General features: G+C 39.0%; 2 protein-coding genes across 6 annotated transcripts in view; one reads left to right on the forward strand and one right to left on the reverse strand.

The window, feature by feature from the left end:
* Positions 1-17883, reverse strand: part of ARSK (arylsulfatase family member K) — a 38069-nt gene extending 20186 nt beyond the window's left edge. The window contains exons 1-4 of one of the 4 annotated variants that reach the window (XM_070743008.1): positions 17116-17883; positions 13642-13771; positions 12849-13008; positions 5883-6165 (exon numbers count right to left, since the gene is read on the reverse strand). In XM_070743008.1, the coding sequence (XP_070599109.1) occupies positions 5883-6165; positions 12849-13008; positions 13642-13771; positions 17116-17295 (753 nt within the window). In that variant the 5' untranslated portion in view covers positions 17296-17883. Of the gene's footprint in view, positions 1-5882; positions 6166-12848; positions 13009-13404; positions 13557-13641; positions 13772-14487; positions 14614-17115 lie in introns of those variants that run through there. The other 3 variants (XM_070743009.1, XM_070743010.1, XM_070743011.1) reach the window with 3 other exon arrangements.
* Positions 17884-17981: 98 nt separating this feature from the next.
* SKIC3 (SKI3 subunit of superkiller complex) overlaps positions 17982-19878 on the forward strand; it is a 66057-nt gene continuing 64160 nt past the window's right edge. The window contains exon 1 of one of the 2 annotated variants that reach the window (XM_070743012.1): positions 17982-18056. The gene's annotated coding sequence lies outside the window, so the exon portion shown is untranslated. The remainder of the gene's footprint in view (positions 18057-19878) is intronic. The other variant, XM_070743014.1, reaches the window with a different exon arrangement.

A 19878-nucleotide genomic window follows, 5' to 3' on the forward strand; every position in this document is an offset into this window, starting at 1 on the left:
AAGACCTCCTGGTCCATCTAGTCTGCCCTTATACTATTTTCTGTATTTTATCTTAGGATGGATATATGTTTATCCCAGGCATGTTTAAATTCAGTTACTGTGGATTTATCTACCACGTCTGCTGGAAGTTTGTTCCAAGGATCTACTACTCTTTCAGTAAAACAATATTTTCTCATGTTGCTTTTGATCTTTCCCCCAACTAACTTCAGATTGTGTCCCCTTGTTCTTGTGTTCACTTTCCTATTAAAAACATGTCCCCCTTTTCCTTCTGTCCTCCAGACTATACAGATTGAGTTCATTAAGTCTTTCCTGATACGTTTTATGCTTAAGACCTTCCACCATTCTTGTAGCCCTTCTTTGGACCCGTTCAATTTTGTCAATATCTTTTTGTAGGTGAGGTCTCCAGAACTGAACACAGTATTCCAAATGTGGTCTCACCAGCATTCTATATAGCGGGATCATAATCTCCCTCTTCCTGCTTGTTATACCTCTAGCTATGCAGCCAAGCATCCTACTTGCTTTCCCTACCGCCTGACTGCACTGTTCACCCATTTTGAGACTGTCAGAAATCCCTACCCCTAAATCCTTTTCTTCTGAAGTATTTGCAGGCCCAAATGTTTTGCAGGCCCAAATGTTTCTTTTCTGGTGATAATGATGTTCCCAGCTCCTACTGGCTTGCAAGCTTTTTCATTGTTACTCTCTCCGAATAAGGTTTTTTTTAAAGCCCTAACCAGGGGATAAAATAATGTGCTAAAACTAACCAGACTAAGGATGCTAGCCAAATGAATATCTGGTGAACAGATTCTTTTCCCTATTTTCTTCCCCAAAACCTAAGGTGCGTCTTATACTCCTGTGCATTTTATACTCCGAAAAATATGGTAATCTAGATTGAAGTAACTGACTGAAGTACTGAATGAAGTCCATTATGGGTGTGTACCCTTCCAAAACTATTATAAGAAATCCTTCTGAACACTGCATGAACAAGCATCCCTGAGCTTTCATTAAAGCAGTCTTCCAAAAGAGTTTGAAAAAGCTGTCATTACTTTAATAGTCATTGAGTTGACTCAAAGTAGTGGCATGTTTTTTTTGGGTTTTTTTTAGAAAAAAGTTTATTAAATATTTACACTAAAATCATACAACTACAATACATATAATACAACACGATGTACACAAAAATTTAAATAGAGAAAAGAAAAAAGGTGAAAAAAGGAAATAGAAGCAAAAAAAATTAAGAAAGAAAAGAAAAGAAGAAAAAAAAAGAATAAAGCATTCTGCTTTATCAATTATATTTTTGATGTCGCTATTTACATTTGAACTACTCTATGAGTAGTAAATTCAATGCGCAGCTTAAGTCTAGTCCTTTTATTACTTTGTTATATATCAATTGGCATGTTTTTTTTATACATGCAGAAATCTGGAAAAGCTAGGCCAGTTGAATGAATAATAAAGAGCTGATAAAAAACCCAAAGCATTTCTCCAAATCACGACCCTAACATGAAAATACTTGTAGAACAACAATGCTATTTCTTCCCAATTTAAGAATATTCAGAACTGAGAAACACTAGCAAAAATAGAGCTAAATTTATAGTGTATACTGTCTGGGTTAAACATAAGAACAATATTACAATATATTAAAATGTTATAAGAGAAAAATATGTATGAACAATTATTTAATGGCCCACAGCTCACTAAAATGCTGTCCAAACCATAAAAAATAAATATGTTATGATGCTTTTGTGGAGAAATTGTTTCATTACAGAACTGCAGTGCCTTTCGGCAGTAGGAGCCATGGCAACAGGACTAGAGAGTGTGGTAGCCATTGTAAAACATCTGGGAATAATTCATTTCCAATACAAATAAACAGGAGCTTTCGACTCCTCTTCATGAAAATAATAGCACTAACTGGTTTTAGTTTTAAAAGACAGCTGGAATTTCCCACCATTTAAAATAGAAATGTAAACCAGTAGAATTACATTTTCTTTCCTAGCAAACAGCAATTGCCATATAAAGAGAAAGCCTTGCAGTTTCTCTAAGAAAGATAAATTTAAGAGTCAATATGGTAGTTCATTATACATAATAAGAAACAGATGGGCAATGCAAAGTCTATACTAGTAAACATCATAATTGCTCAGTTGATAAAATGACATTATCACATGCAATTCATATTAACTATGGCAGCTGGTTCCATTTTTTTTTCTTGTAGGAACATTGAGTAAGGCAGTGTTTCCCAACCTTGGCAACTTGAAGATATCTGGACTTCAACTTCCACAATTCTCCAGCCAGCATTTGCTGGCTGGGGAATTTTGGGAGTTGAAGTCCAAATATCTTCAAGTTGCCAAGGTTGGGAAACACTGGCCTAAGGGACTACAAGATCAGCAAACCTTTTCATTTCAAAGACTATATGGGCATCAATCACTGGTCAATATAATGTATCCATGGCCAATTTAAATCCTGTAAGATTCAAGCATGCACACACGCACACCCACCTTTTCAAGGAAAATGTTGTTACTACTATGCTTACATGATGTGTAACCATTCATACAGCAGTTACATAACCTGTAATCCATCAAATGTGGAACAACCATTTTTTCTTGTGAAGTGAAATGCGTTGGACAAACTCACTGCCCATCCTCCTGCTGTCTTCCACATTTTATCCCATTAGTGACTTTAGTGTGGAAACTTTTTCCAGACAGCAATTTTCCTGTACAGCTCTTTAACTTGATGCACACAGTATATGATGGTGGGTGGATCCAGATTTAGATGCTTATAATAAGTTTGTTACTGATTTTTCCCCCAATACGTCCTTCAGTCTCCTGATGCTGTTGTATTATTCAGCAGGTAGCACTCCCAGCAAACTATAATGTCATCAGTGGTGATACTGGTGAAACAATTATGCCAAAATACAGTGGGACCTCTAGATATGAGCTGTTCCACATGTGAGTATTCCAAGTTATGAGCCGCGACGTGAGCGAAATTTCTGTTTGACTCCTGAGCTCAAATTCGGGTTGCGAGCCGAGCTTCCACTAGGTGGCGCAAGAATCTCCTTGCTTCTGGTTATCTTGGCGCGAAAAACAAAGTCTAAAGGCATTCGTTCGAGATGCGAGTTGATCGACTTACGAGCTCAGGTCTGGAACGAATTAAACTCGTATGTCGAGGTACCACTGTATGTTGCTAGAGAGATGAGCCCTACTTGATTCCCAATAATTTATCCCAGGTCGTTTTAGAAGTGAGTGTTTTGTAGTTACCCCAGATCTTCATTTAGGATAGTTAAGAGCTCACTTAGTTGGCAGTGATATTGAATCCAACACTTTTGGAAAAAACACCAGATTATGGAAGGCCGATCTACTAGCATGGTCAAAGTCTCAAAGTCTCTCAACCAGAGAAGCTCATTGTCAGATGTGCCTCTGTTCAAAACTCAAGAAAGGAAAACCCCAACTCCATATTTATAGAGTGTTGCGGTTAGCTCTGGCCCAGCTCCTGCCCCAAGGAATGTGGAGGTGGATGTGGGGGAGACATCCACATGCCGCAGGCCTGTTTTGCTCCCGATGGAATCTGCCGATGAAGCCTCCTCTGACCAAGGAAGTGTGAGTGACAGGGAAGAGGGGAGTTTGGAAGACAGCCCAGGAGGAGATCAATCATCTGTATCATCCTTGGATTCTGAACAAGAATTAATGACACATCCACACATGTGTAGAGTGATGCATAGGAGACAACAGCTGAAGGATTATTACAAGAGAAAATGAGGCCACCTATGGTTAGGTGGGGCTGCTGTAATTAGTGCTACAGATAAAAGTGCAACCTGGTGTTTTAGCCTCATGGCAGTTTATCTGATTCATTGTTTCGTCAAGATTGTGGTTTTTGTGCTGTTCAAGATTGTGTGTGGACTCTCTGGGCTTTAGAATTGGACTCAATTTTCCAGTTATTGGGTGAGCAATTGGACTGCATTTAACCTGGGCCTTGTGTGTACCAGAAAATCCCTTTGACATTTAAAAAGGGAGCTGTTTCTGTTTTTCTGTTTATAAAAACTTTTGGGTTTTCCTTTTATCATGTGGTGTGTTTTCCTGGACTAATTACCCTGTAATTACGGGCAGTTGAAACACGCCAGCAGAACATAGAGAAAGGTACTTTTACTATGAACTGACAGCAACAAGATAAAAGCAAGATCTGAGGCCAAAGGCGTAAAAATTACATATTGAAAGCATTCCCAAATCCCTCCCCGCAAGGACTCGGGCTGAATGTCTAATCCCCATTCCTCCAGGACAGTAGTGGGTTACTACCGGTATGGGCTACACCTTAGCTCCAGTAGTGAAAATGAAGCTGCACGCACAGTTCTGCATCTCCAGCGTGCACATGTCAGAGCAACATAATTTTACAAGGGGATGCATGCAAGCGTGAGATTTTGGTGATTTTTTTTTGCTTCCACACTTGTGTGCATCCTCTCATAAGATTTTGCTTCCTGCATATGCGCAGAAGCAAAATCTAGCTGGGACGGCTCTGCCCGCACCCACTGGTCACCTGGAGCTGCATGCGGAGTGCACCGGTAGCGGTAAGTAGGACCCCCCACCTGCCCCAGGATGTCTTGTAGAGCAGTGTTTCCCAACCTTGGCCATTTGAAGATAACTGGACTTCAACTCCCAGAATTCCCCAGCCAGCATTCGCTGGCTGGGGAATTCTGGGAGTTGAAGTCCAAATGTCTTCAAGTGGCCAAAGTTGGGAAACACCTTTGTAGAGCACATCTTCAAGTGGAGCCATCGTACCAGGTATGCTGGGACAGTTGGCTATAACCAAATCCATTCAGCACCTCAGTAGATGAGAACTTTCCTCCTTTCTCCTCCCTAATCAGACCTATACAGTGTTCCCTTGACTTTCGCGGGAAATACATTCCAAGACCTCCCGCGAAAGTCAAATTTCTGCGAACTGGAGATGCTCCCTTCCTTCCTCCCCCTCCCTCCTGCATTCCTGGTTTTACTTACCCCCAGGACCCGCAGAGGCTGGGGGCTTTGCTGCGCTCAATGCTGGCGTCTCCCATGGCAGCGGCAGCAGCACCGGTGCTCAGGGGAAGGGCAGGGGAAGGGGAAGCTCAGGGCAAGAGGGATCCGGGCCAGGACTCGAAGCCAGGATTCCAGGCCGATCAGCTGGGAGGTCGGACGCTACCACTAAGGAAGACGGCTTAGGTGGGTGGGCTCGGCTTCAAGTGGAGCATACCAAAGCTCTGAGAATTAAAGGGGAGGGATCGGGAGGCTTGGGCGAAAGCGGAGCTTTTATTTAAAGACGGCTTCTTTAATTAAATTTAAAAAATACCACGGGTTTTCAAAAATTTTATTTATTTATTTATTTTTTGAAAACCCGTGATACAGGATTTCCGCGAAAGTCGGATCTGCGAAAGTCAAGGGAACACTGTACAAAGACATTCCCTCCAGCACTGTTTTACTTCCAGAAAGCCACATCTATTTTAAAGATCTGTAAAAGTATAATCTGAAATGTCCTGTTTTAGTATTAAGTATTAGTATTAAGATAAGGTAGCCGAGTTAAACCCTGACTTAGTCATGTTTGGAGTAGATCTACGTATTTAAATAATTGGGAGCACTTAGTGTAATTACATTTAAGAAAACTTTCTGAGATCAATATACTGCCAAAATGTACATTTCTCCAATTCTTTGTTATTTCTATGGGTCAGGCACACATGCACAGAAATACACAGCACATAGTGTATACCATCTGTACTCTTTGCTGTTTAGCAAATTGCTAGGAGGCAGAGGCCTTTTTTCCTCTCCCAAAACTAAGGCATGTCTTATACTCTGATGCGTCTTATACTCTGAAAAATACAGTATGTAACTGTAAAGAATTCTTAAATCTTTTTCATATGCTATGTATATACCTACCCTTTGTAGCCAATATGGAGATGTGAGAAATGTGGATGCCCCATAATTTTCTCCTGAGGATGGTGAAGGATATGGGTGAGGCAAATTTAGTCCGAGGTACAGAGCAAAGGGCTGTGATAGCTTAGTTGCCTTATTTTTTATCCAATTTGCTGCTGCTTCGGTAACCTTCCAATCTTTTTTCATGACTCTTATATATGTCTTGTTGCCGATGAGTTTAGCCACAGGTCTGCCCTCTTGCTGAAGCAAAAAATCAACATTTCTGGTCCAGGCCTCCACACGGTTACTGAAAATAAACAGAGCTTTCAAGGTATGCATGCAAATAACCCAAGATTATGATGCTGACTTGTTTTTATTAACTATCGCTGCAATTTAAAAGGTTAGACTGCACAGTACATCTGTTTATAACCAAATTACATTCTAGAATGAGTATTACTACATTTCTATTTCTCTCACAGCAGCAATAAAAGCTGAAAGTAAAGGTAAGAATGTATGAACCTGAAGCCAGCTGTGCTTCACAGAATACAGAACTGTAGAATTAGAAGGGACCACTAGGATGATTAAGTTCGTCTTTCTGCAACATTCAGAAAAAAACAAATACAGTGTTCCCTTGCTTTTCGCGGGGAATGCGTTCCGAGACCGCCCGCGAAAGTCGAATTTCCGCGAAGTAGAGGTGCGGAAGTAAATACACTATTTTTTGCTATGAACAGTATCACAAGCCTTCCCTTAACACTTTAAACCCTAAATTGCAATTTTCCATTCCCTTAGCAACCATTCAGATTATTACTCACCGTGTTTATTTATTAAGTTTATTAAAAAAATATTTATTAAAGGCAGATGAAAGTTTGGCGATGACATATGACATCATCGAGTGGGAAAAACCGTGGTATAGGGAAAAAACCCGTGAAGTATTTTTTTAATTAATATTTTTGAAAAACCGTGGTATAGACTTTTCGCGAAGTTCGAACCTGCGAAAATCAAGGGAACACTGAATAGCAAGGTTCTTCCTTTTAACAACAAATACAGGCCAATATGTTTAATTTACATTATTACATTGCACCTCATACAATGAAATTAAATGCCATCGTCAGTGTACATTATAGATATAAAAATAAAAACACACATACATCCTTTGTTCTATACAATTGAACTGAAAACCGATATTGTATTAATATTGCACTCTACAGTAGAATTCAATATAGTTACTGCTCTGGGATAGAAGCTGTTTTTCTGCCCATTTGTCCTTGTTTTTAATATCTTGTACCATCTGCCAGATAGTAATAGTTCAAAAAAAGGGTGCCCAGGATGAGATGGATCTTTAAGGAAGTTTTGACCTTTCTTAAGGCAGCAGAAGCTATAAAGCTCTTTCAAATAGGGGAGAGGGTAACCAATGATCCTCTAGGCCAGTGTTTCCCAATCTTGCCAACTTGAAGTCTTGACAAAATTGAACGGGTCCGAAGATGGGCTACAAGAATGGTGGAAGGTCTTAAGCATAAAACGTATCAGGAAAGACTTAATGAACTCAATCTGTATAGTCTGGAGGACAGAAGGAAAAGGGGGGACATGATCGAAACATTTAAATGTGTTAAAGGGTTAAATAAGGTCCAGGAGGGAAATGTTTTTAATAGGAAAGTGAACACAAGAACAAGGGGACACAATCTGAAGTTAGTTGGGGGAAAGATCAAAAGAAATATTATTTCACTGAAAGAGTAGTAGATCCTTGGAACAAACTTCCAGCAGACGTGGTTGGTAAATCCACAGTAACTGCATTTAAACATGCTTGGGATAAACATATATCCATTGTAAGATAAAATACAGGAAATAGTATAAGGGCAGACTAGATGGACCATGAGGTCTTTTTCTGCCGTCAGTCTTCTATGTTTCTATGAAGTTGTCTGGATTTCAACTCCCAGAATATCCCAGCCAGCATTTGCTGGTTGGGGAATTCTGGGAGTTGAAGTCCAGATGTCTTCAACCCTAGGCAATAATGTTAACCCTCTGGAGTGTTGTCTATGATGCAGCTATACAAGGTCACCATCAGTTTTTCATTCATTGTTATTGCCTGAGATGTCTCAGGTAGCATAATCTCTGCTGGGCCTTTTTGACAAGTGCTGCAATGTGAGCGCCCAGATTAGGTCCTCTTTTATGATAACACTCAGAAACTTAAAACTGGCCACTTGCTCCACTTGGTCTCCATTGATAAGCAACGGCTAAATGTCTAATCTATTCCTTCTAGTCTGATCTAATTCACTATAAGCTCCTTGGTATTATTGGTGTTAAGGACCAAGTTACCATATTTTGAAAGTAACTGGTCCACTTCATCTTGATAGGCAGACTCATTCCCCCTCCCCTACTGAGTCCCACCACTGTTGTATCATCTACAAATTTAGTAATAGGATTATGTTGATTCAGTTCATGCAACATGCCAAAGTAGATTGTGTGAACGGAAATTATGGGACAGGGTGTGATTTTAGAGAAATATTTAATCTAGCTATGGCTACAGCTAGAATTAGCCATGGTTTTGTTTCATTGCTGACCTCAAATATCATCCAAACCTGACTAATGACCAACAGAGACTTAAGCAATTACTAGTTTCCATGGAAACAATATAAACTGGAAAAGTGACTGCAAAACAAAGCAATTTCTGAAGCAGATTCTTTTCTGTTTCCAAACTTTGTTTCATCCTACATCCATGTATATAAATTTCCGATGCCCTCCCTGCCAAAAGAGCTAAGCTAAGTATTTAACTTCCCCATTATCTCTATTCTATTTTTTTTAATCAAAAACTGAACAACCTCTACTCCATGAGGGTTTTCTAATTACTACAAAAGTCATGTGACCTACATCTCTGCTAAAAAGTGATTTATTTATTTACTTATTTATTTATATACTGCTCACTCCAAAATGGATTGAGTGGCTCACAAGTCATAAATACAATACAAATAAAAAGAGCAATAAATACATCAATAAAATTTACGGTGCCATAAAAACTACCATATCATTAAAAAAAACCATGTATACTTACAGTCAATCCTAATTCCAGGCCTTCAGGAAAAGCCAGTTCTTAACGGCTTTCTGGAAGACTGGTAGGGAGGAGATGTGAATCTCTGGGGGCAATGTGATCTACTGTATTTCATTCCATCATTCAAACCAAAACTCTCAGAAAGATTTCTGCCAGCTTCCTTAGTGGCAGCTTCCCATAAAATTCCTAAATATAGGAATTTGCGTGATTGCTGGTTATTCTATTTTTTAAAAATTATTTAGAGTTATCCTTTCTGGAACAGAAAGACGTTTTCCCAAATTTACTTCTATTTTGCTTGATTTCAAAATGAAAGGGTTGCTTACAAAGCAATCAAAAGAACAGGGCAGGTTACGTAAAAAAGAAAGGCCATACAGCTTTATTGTAGGACAAGTTAAAGTAAAGGATTAGTGATTCCCCGGGTTTTATTTCCCTATCTGCCTATAGAGAAAACAGCCATTCACTCTCCCTAACTTCCTTAACTTGTGTTGGAGCAGTGCTAAGTGAATATAGACATAATTTGAACAGCAGTTTTATTAATTAAGTAATTCTAAATCTATTTTGAGATTAATATCCACATAATTAGTTTTTTAAAACAATAAACATTATAAAGCAGTTTTATAGACTTTATCCAATTATCTTTTGAACATGTATTACAAGCTAACAAAAATAAGAAAATAAAAAGAATAAAAAGTATAGAAAATAAAAAAATAATTATAAAGAATTATATATAAAGTAATTTTCCCCTTTATTACAAGTATAATTTTAGTAAGCTGTCACCATTTTTTCAAAATACAAAAAACTACTTCTTTGACTAGCAGTTGCTTAACTATAAACAACAATTTGAATAGCAGCTTTATTAATTAAGTAATAATTAAGCCTTTTCATTCATTTCTTTTCAGCAAAAGTCTATCAGAAATAACTAAATATCTATTGATCAAAGAAGCTAATTCTATATTCCTTCCCTGTACTTTTAACAATCTCTATTTTTAACCACTTCAAATAATTTTAGAACTTGATTTCATTATTTTTGTCCTCTTTCAAATAACCCTTCTAGAACTTAATCAGGGTGTCCAGGGGGAAAGCATTTTGAAATTCTCTGACATTTCCCTGTAACTTGCAATCTAGTTAAACTACCGTTGTAGATGACATCATACCAAACAGCTAAGTTGTGGAGAAATATTGGTAGCTGAGGAAGCAAGTTGTTGCCACAGTTATTCTCATTTTGCCAGGTAGCGTGATCTGGGTTTTTTACCTGACTTTTAAACATTTTAATACAGTTTAGGTTCCCCCCCCTGATTTCTTCCATTTTTTTCATAAATTCCCTGATATTTCCTGAACCGCCGATTTTTCTGATAATTCCCTGATTTCCCTGTTCTACAGGTTTGCTGGACGCCCTGTTAATAGCTCTGTTGTACATCCAATGAGAAAAGGTTATCCAAATCATTCTTTTTCTCTGTTACTTTATGTCCCTTTTAAATATTAAGACATCAGCCAGTTTCATTTGTATATCTGGTATATCATCTTTTCCCATATCGTTCTTGTAACTTGTCATATTTAAATATACAGGGTGTGGACAAAAATATGGAAACACTTGACTTTTTGGCATCATAATGTTTGAACGTGTTCAAATCAATCAAAACTTGACATATTTTAATGTTGTTTTTTTAATTCTGTTATTTGATATGTTTTTTAAACTACTTTTTTTTTTTACAGAAATTTAAGGAAATTGGTTATAACCTTCTAGAAATGGCAGACCTCTCAGACTTTCAAAGAGGCCAAATTGTTGGTGCTCGAATGGCAGGTGCTAGTGTAACAGAAAGTGCCTGAATGTTTGGCGTTTTAAGAGGTAATGTCTGAAAAGTAATGACTGCTTTTGAAAGAGAAGAGAAAATGTCCTCAGCCAAGCACCTCTGCTCTCAAAGACAAATGTTTAAAAGCATTTAGAGTGGTGTAGAAACCACCAGAAATGATCCCTCGAGCAGTGGCAAAATGTGATTTTCTCTGATGAATCTTCATTTACCATTTTTCTGACCTACGGTCGTGTTTACATTTCGAGACAGCCAAAAGAATGATTTCATCCAGACTGCCTTCTCCCAACCGTCAAACATGGTGGGGGTTCAGTGATGATCTGGGGTGCTATTTCTTGGAAATCTGCCGGGCCAATGATTTCCCTTTTTGGAAGAATTAACAGCCATCACTATTTAGGAATTTTGGATGACCAATTCATCCTATGGTTCAAGAACTGTTTCCAGAGGGGGATGCCATCTTTCAAGATGATAATGCACCAATCCATAGAGCAAGAATTGTTAAAGAATGGCATGAGGAACATTCTAATGAAGTTCAGCATCTCATCTGGCCACCACAATCACCAGACCTCAACATTATTGAGCATTTATGGTCAATTTTAGAGATTTCATGTAAGAAGTCGATTTCCACCACCATCGTCTCTAAAGGAACTAGAGGGTGCTTTAACTGAAGAATGGGCTAAAATTCCTTTGGAAACAATTCACAATTTGTATGAATCAATACCCTGGAGAATTGAGGCTGTATTTGCCGCAAAAGGTGGACCAACACCATATTAAAAGATACTTTGATGATTTTTCAAGGTGTTTCCATTTGTTTGTCCACCCCTTGTATATTCAAATATATATTTCAGTCTTATCCAATATAGTTTATTCTTTGTCTGTGACATCACTAACATACTTCTATGGTATCAGATATTATTAAAATTAATTTCTGATGCCAATGTTCAAAGAGATCCTTAAAAACATCCGCTGTGAAGGTATTTTGCTCTATTCTTTGATAATGTCAAACTTAAGTACTGTATTCTTCGCCTTTAATTGTAATATTTACGTTCTTCTAGTTCCCTCTAGTGTCCAACCTTCAAACTCCTTTCCTATATTGATTTTTTTCAAAGAATCCCCCTCATCCAAAAAATTACGGGAACAATTTTTAAAATTAATTTCAATTATTTAATCCAAGTCAATCTGGACTCTAAGCCCATTTTTAACTCTACAGTATATACTATTTTGCTATTTATTTCAAATAATAATGTTTTTTTAAGTTCTGTAAAACTTTTAATACAGTAAAACTGTATTAAAAACTCCTTTCTCTGAAGAGTCTTAATATTTCCAAAGCAATTTAAAAAAAGATCCAAAGGTGATTAAGAAATGAGTCTTGGTCAAGCTTTTTTCCAAGGGTTGAATTATGAGCAGCTGGGAGTTGTGTGAAATCATCAAAACTCAGTAATGGGACTCACCAGAAGTCACATATAAATACTGATTTTTACTTCCGTTAAATTCTCAAGAACTGCATATGGCTCTAAAGAAAAGTTTGTTTATGTTATGCTTTCATTATTTATACCACTATTCCTTCTACCACTGAGCAAATAGACATACCAGGCTGGATTCTATCTGGTAATAAAATCCCTTTGTGCTGATTGTTGTATCTTTAGGACTAACATATTAGTCAGACATGATTTGACACAAAACTACATAAAGTATAAAGTTGGACACCAATTACAACTTTGAAGAATGTGTAATCTGTAATGCTGAAATAGTACAAACTATATGAGAGGCATTTTCATACATCCCTGCCTTCATTCCCTTCAATTTTTCATATATAAAGCACATTTTTAAAAGGAAGAATGGTTACTGCTGGTGCAACAGCACCAACAGAAGCAAACCTTTAATTCAAATTTTTGTTTAACTATAAAATAGAAATCATTTCATGAGGCTGGAGTAGAGAGGAACAGTTTGTCACAATAGTTATTCATTTTAAGAATTTAACCAAAACAATTTTTACAGTGAACCCTTGACTATGGGACACTTTGGTTTTCATGCTGAAAAATAGAAGCACTGGAAAGCATTTAATCAATTAAAAGACAAACAATAAAATGATTGGGATTTCATCAATAAACTCGGAGATACATTTCATTTTTTGCTTACCTTAATGAATGATGTCCAGAAGTATAATCTAGTTTTCCGTATTTTTTGGTATAGTAGCCTTTCTCTTCCATAAGGTCCATCCATGTTGTATAATTTGGATATAAGCCCTTGAAGTTGTTCCAGGACTCAGTTAAGTGAGTGAAAAGACCACTCCACATAGCTAAAAAAATATTAATAAAAAAACATATTTATACAAATGTCTTTTTCACTTGATACAATTTGGAAGGAAGCCAATAAAGCAAGAACTTGTGACTTTTAAGATAATTTCTTGCCATTTCTATCAACAATAACTGTGCAAGCTCTAGGAAAACTCCTATAGCACGAAAAATCTATCAAAATATTATCACTCTGCTTTTTTATAGAAGGAATATATTTTCTTTGTCAGTCTTTTATTTTTGTTCTGCCATTTACCCAAATATTTATTTATTTATTTATTTATTCGATTTTTATGCCACCCTTCTCCTTAGACTCAGGGTGGCTTACAACATGTTAGCAACAGCACTTTTTAACAGAGCCAGCCTATTGCCCCCACAATCTGGGTCCTCATTTTACCCACCTCGGAAGGATGGAAGGCTGAGTCAACCTTGAGCTGGTGATGAGATTTGAACCGCTGACCTTCAGATCTACAGTCAGCTTCAGTGGCCTGCAGTACAGCACTCTACCTGCTGCGCCACCCCGGCTCACTCAATATTGAGAATCTGCTGTGAGCCACCCCGAGTCCTCGGAGAAGGGCGGCATACAAATCTAAATAATAAATAAAATAAATGAATTGCCTTTTTATTCATGTTTTTACCTGCACGCGATGGACAGCAAATGGGAGAATTGGTGTAGGCATTAAGAAAGAGACTGCCTTGCCTCCTGATGAGATTAATAAAAGGCAAAACTACTGTTTCATTTCCTGGGGAAAACGTTAGCCTTCCATCCTGCAGGAAAAGAAAAAAAATGACCATGGGAATGCATTTGAAGATTAAGGAGTATTACAAATCAGTGACTAAAATGGGCAATGTATGTGCTGTATCTACTTTGAAAATTAAATAATTTATACAGTACTGTATATGTTTTTAGCCAGTTTTATGTAAGGGTTAGGGCACCAGGGTATAAAGTAGGAGATGGTGAGTTCTAATCTTGCCTTAGGCACAAAGGCAGTCACGTATCTTTGGATCGTTCGCTGTCTCTCAGTCTTAGGAAGGAAGCAATGGCAAATCACTTCTGAAATTTTGCCAAGAAAATGGCAGGGATTGATCCATGCAATTTCCAGAAATCAGTGGTGACTCAAAGGAACAATAACTTTACTACACCATCATTTAACCCGAACAGTTCAAAAATTTAAATTTCTTGCTACTTAAAAGGATATTTACAGAAGGAATTCTAATTGAGAACATTTTCTGTTCTGCCTACCTCCTCTAGATATTGGAACGGAGAAATATCCTGTCTCGTAGCCTGAACAGTTCTGATAATAAACTCATTTATTCGGCCTAAGAAAGACACTGGTTTTCTAAAATTTTGTATAGTCCACATCAGTGATAGCAAACCATTTTTGGGTCGCATGCCAAAAGAGTGTGTGTGTGCATGCCAGCGCGTGTACGTGTCCATCCCACGCATATGTAGCCCTGTTGCCCCTTGTGCATGCATAACTCACCCCTACCCCAGCACAAGCGCACAGGCCTCATTGGAACCTGGGTGGTGACCAAATGACCAAATGGGCAAAACGGAAGTTTGGAAAAACGGACCTCTGCTTTGTCCGTTGAAACTGTTTTTGCACTTTGGAGGCTAGAATAGAATAGAATAGAATAGGAATAGAATAGAATTTTATTGGCCAAGTGTGATTGGACACACAAGGAATTTGTCTTGGTGCATATACTCTCAGCGTACATAAAATAAAAAAGATACATTTGTCAAGAATCATGTGGTACAACACTTAATGATTGTCAATCATCCAGGTCATGGTTATCCCAAACATTCTTTTTCCAAAAGACAACTAGATTTTCTTAGATTTTTTTTTAAAAAATGTTTCAATGTGAAATTAACTAAGAAAGTCCAGTTGCCTTTTTGAATATGCACCTTAGGGTTAAATATGGTGTTTTAAAAAGCTTTTGCCTTGCAGCAGGATTTCATGAGACCAATCTGATGTGGGCAACTGTCATTTGTGCTAGCAACTGCATGACTAAAAGTCTAATATACATTTTTCTAATCCTAATCCCCTTCTCAACATTATTTAAAAACACAGAAAAACTTGCCAAATCTCTCTCAAATTTTATTAACTGTGTTGGAAGGCCCTCTAGTGTACACAAAGAACTGTTTGAAATGTTTTCACCACTTGTTTCCTCATGCTCACTATTCTGATATGTTAGCTTAATGCAACTTTACTTGGGCTAATGTTCATAGGATTGCAGTTTACATAGTGAATATACCGTACTCAAGCTATTTGGATAAAGTCTAGCTACCGAATTCACATTCAGTGCTAATGGTGCATTATTCTCCTTCAAACGGAAAGAGACAAAAAGATGAGGCAGCTAAGAGACATGCAGTAGACCAACTCCCCAGAACAGAACGGCACGAATCCCAGCAACCAATTATGTCCCACAGAGTCAGCCTTCTTCGGGTCCCGTCGACAAAACGATGTCGTCTGGCGGGACCCAGGGGAAGAGCCTTCTCTGTGGCGGCCCCGACCCTCTGGAATCAACTCCCCCTGGAGATTAGGACTACCCTCGTTGCCTTCTGCAAACTCCTGAAAACCCACCAATGTTGCCAGGCATGGGGAAATTTATATACCCATATTTGTTCCAGTTTATGTATGGTTTGTTTGGGCTGTATGATTGTTTTTTATAAGGGTTTTTAAAATTGTTTTTAATATGGATTTGTATACAGTGGTACCTCAAGATACGAACCCCTCATCTTACGAACAACTCGTGATACGAACTCGGGATTCAGAAAAATTTTGACTCTTCTTACGAACTTTTTTCGAGTTACGAACCGGCTTTCGGAGACTGCTGGGAAGCCGCGCGGCTGTTTTAAAAGGTGACAGCCGGGCAGCCGGGCTTCCCAGAAGCCTCCCGAACGCCGGTTCGTAACTCGAACAAAGTTCGTAAGAAGAGGCAAAATTTTTCTGAACCCCGGGTTCGGTTCGGGAGGTTACTGGGAAGCCCCCCAGCCCGGCTGTCACCTATTAAAACAGCCGCGCCGCTTCCCAGCTGTCTCCCGAAGCCGAACGTGGAAGTTCGGCTTTGGCGTTCGGCTTCAGGAGACAGCTGGGAAGCGGCGCGGCTGTTTTAAAAGGTCGCAGCCGGCCTGGGGGGCTTCCCAGCACCCCCCGAACCCGGCTGCGACCTTTTAAAACAACCGCACCGCTTCCCAGCTGTCTCCTGAAGCCGAACGGCAAAGCCGAACTTCCGCGTTCGGCTTCAGGAGACAGCTGGGAAGCGGCGCGGCTCTTTTAAAAGGTCGCAGCCAGCCTGGGGGGCTTCCCAGCAACCTCCCGAACCCCGAACCTGGGTTCGGGGGGGTGCTGGGAAGCCCCCCAGGCCGGCTGTCACCTTTTAAAACAGCCGCGCCGCTTCCCAGCAGTCGCCGAAAGCCATTTTTTTGCGGGGGGTTTTTTGATTGCATGGATTAATTGACTTTACATTGTTTCCTATGGGAAACAATGTTTCGTCTTACAAACCTTTCGTCTTACGAACCTCCTCCTTGCACCAATTAAGTTCGTATCATGAGGTATTACTGTACTATGTATTGTTTGTTGTGAGCCGCTCTGAGTCCTCAGGGAGGGGCAGCATACAAATCTAATAAATTATTATTATTGTTGTTGTTGTTGTTGTTATCAACATGGTATACACCCTGATGTGGAATTAAATTTTCCTCCAATTTGATCTTATTATGTGCAAAGGAATTACATTGCCAAAACAGCTAGAGGGCACCACGCTAAGGAAGCCTCCGGTAGCTTAAAATGAGTCTGACGTCATCACCCCTTCTTTCCATCATTATTATAATAATAATTATTATCATCATCATCATCATCATCATCATTTAGACTTGTATGTCGGCCCTCTATGGCAGTGTTTCCCAACCTTGACAACTTGAAGATATCTGGACTTCAATTCCCAGAATTCCCCAGCCAGCTGGCTGGGGAATTCTGGGAGTTGAAGTCCAGATATCTTCAAGTTGCCAAGGTTGGGAAGCACTGCTCTACGGAGATGCCGGGCAGCTCACAACAGTAGAAAATAAACTTACCTAAATGGCCTGTTAAAAGAAAACAAAATACTGTACTTACAAAAGAATCGCACATCACCAGCACAACATTAGGCTTTCCACAAGTACCACAGCTCTCTTTAGCATGGACCAAGGGCCTCGCCTTTACAGGTCTCCAAGAAACAATTTGGATCAGTAGAAGGCACAAAGTAACTATTATATAGTTTGTAAAGCAGGCGGGGTTTCTCCCCCTTTTCCCCATTTCTCCCTTAAGATCAGAGCAAAGGCTCCAAGCCCCCTTCCTTTCAGAAATCCTTATATTTTCAAAGGAGGACGATCTTCACTTGACTAAGTCTGCCAGATGATTCATTCCACAGCTGGGAAGCTCGTGATCGACAGATTAACACCATTATGCCCGGAAAAAGAAATCAAAACGGCTGCACTGTGGAAAACTACCATTCCCATGATACATACTGTATTGCAAAATTTAGTTATTAAAGGTAAATGCCAACACACACAAACGATTGTGTGCATTTCTTCGCAATGCAATCCAGTACATACGTTTCAGCATCAGCAATAGAGTTAAGAAAATCAGTAAAATAAACAAAGTGCATTACACCCGGTAGGGAATGTATATTATGAATTAGTTTCGCCAATTACTTTAAGAAGGAAAAAGGTCGAAGCTCCATACAGTGAGAGTAACTGCGTGGAATCTAACAGAAACAAAGACAAATTCCTTGTGTGTCCAATCACATTTGGCCAATAAAAAATTCTAGTCTAGTCTAAACATCTCCACCGGTGAACCACAACTCCCATTAACCACCGGGAAGACTGACTACCGGACAATCTCGCGTGGTTTGCCTTCTGACGTCAGGGCAGAGAGAGAGAGAGAAGAGCGGTTGAAAAATAATAAATAAATAAAATGTCGCCGCGCCTGCGCGTTTTGGGTTTTTGTTTTTTTTGAGAAAATTATTCCCGGTGGCTGCTGGTACTAGTAGTTGTGTCTGGGCGCTGCGACAGCCGGTGAGTGTGTAGGTTGTGCGGCCCCGAGCGAGCCTCTTTTATTGAGTCCTCGAGCGCGCTTCTTTGGCCCTTCGTGTGCCTGATTTCGGCTTATGTTGCAAAAAGGAAACGCGATGAATCCGGCGCTTTAGCCAACTTGCGTTTTTATTGCGATGAAAGCGAAGCGCTCGGGCTCGCCCCGCGGTTCTGACCGCCGCGTTCCACCCTCCTCCTTCTCCATGTGTCCGCGGCTTCTTTTTGCTACGTGGCCTTTGGCCTGGTTACTGAGTGGTTCCCGTCAAGGCTGCTTCTGCAGCGGGACCGTGTCGCGTCCCAAACATTTGGTGCAACGTCGCTTCCCGTTTATAATTGCCCTGGTTTCCCCCATCATTTTTCTTTCCCCCCAAAGTCTATTAAAAAAAGAACTCCTTAAAGTATTTAATTGATAAAGACATTTATTGTGCAGTTGCCCTACCTATTGCCTGTTGCAAGCAAAGCAGGACATTTCTGCAATGAAAACTTTGCAACATCCCCGAAGAAGCATGCTGAATTAACCAAGCATTCTTGGTTAAAAACGTCACATGTTGGGTACATGTCATCACATTTGCTGTGTACTTTTCAACGGATTTATTTATTTACTTACTTACTTACTTACTTACTTACTTACTTACTTACTTACTTACTTACTTACTTACTTACTTACTTACTTACTTAGGGGAAAGATCAGAAGTAACGAGAAAATGTTATTTTATTGAAAGAGTAGTAGATGCTTGAAACAAACTTCCATCAGATGTGGTTGCTAAATCCACAGTAACTGAACTTAAACATGCTTAGGATAAACATATCCACCCTAAGATAAAATACAGGAGGGCAGACCAGATGAACCATGAGGTCTTTTTCTGCCGTCAGTCTTCTATGTTTCTAGGTTTCTATTTGTTTTGTGAACTAGGTATTGGCGGTATACAAAGATATAATAATATTTATATACATACTACTAGTAAAAGAGAAACAAGAAAGGGAAGGAAAGCACTCTGGTGCACCTATGCACGCCCCTTTCTGACCTCTTAGGAATTGGGAGAGGTCAACAGTGGATAGTCTAAAGGTAAAGTTTTGGGGATTAGGTGATGATACTATAGAGTTGGGTAGCATCAACTACTCCGTTACTAAAGTCGTATTTCCTACAGTCGAGTTTAGAGTGGTTTACTTTAATTTTGTACCCGTTGTGTGCTCGTGTGTTGTTGTGGTTGAAGCTGAAGTAGTTGACAGGAAGGACGTTGTAGCAGAAGATTTTATTCAACAATCCTTGCCATATTTGTTTTTCTGATAATTATTTTAGGCTTGTTGGAGACAGACACATTTTTGTTGTTGTTGTATATGTAATTGTGGAGCACGTTTTGGATATTTTTTAAGTATAGCTATCGATGACAGCTATAATCTTAGTATATGTGATTATAGCTGGGCTAGCAAGTGTTTGTGAAACAGAAATATAAATTCAGAAGATAGCAGTTTAAATATTTGTCCACACAAGATTCAAAGAAATTCCTAATTTCCTTCATATCTACAACGTATTTGTAATTATGCTGCTTTGCATTATAGGTTGCTTTTAACAAATAGTATGAAATATTTTGAATACTCTGGCTGGAGGGTTCCCTCTGCAGACTGTTAAAATAATACTTGGTTTATTCAAACCAAGACATGGTTTATTCAAAATGCTTAATTTGGCTGGGTTGAATTGGGAAAGAAGCAACATAGGTGTGAGGAGAAATAAGCAGGATGAAATATTTTGGTTTATTTTCTCTTTTCTCTCATTGAAGTAAAAAACACTTAATTATTTTTAATTGCC

Source organism: Erythrolamprus reginae, chromosome 2 (genome assembly GCF_031021105.1).
Source record: "Erythrolamprus reginae isolate rEryReg1 chromosome 2, rEryReg1.hap1, whole genome shotgun sequence".
NCBI lineage: Eukaryota > Metazoa > Chordata > Lepidosauria > Squamata > Dipsadidae > Erythrolamprus > Erythrolamprus reginae.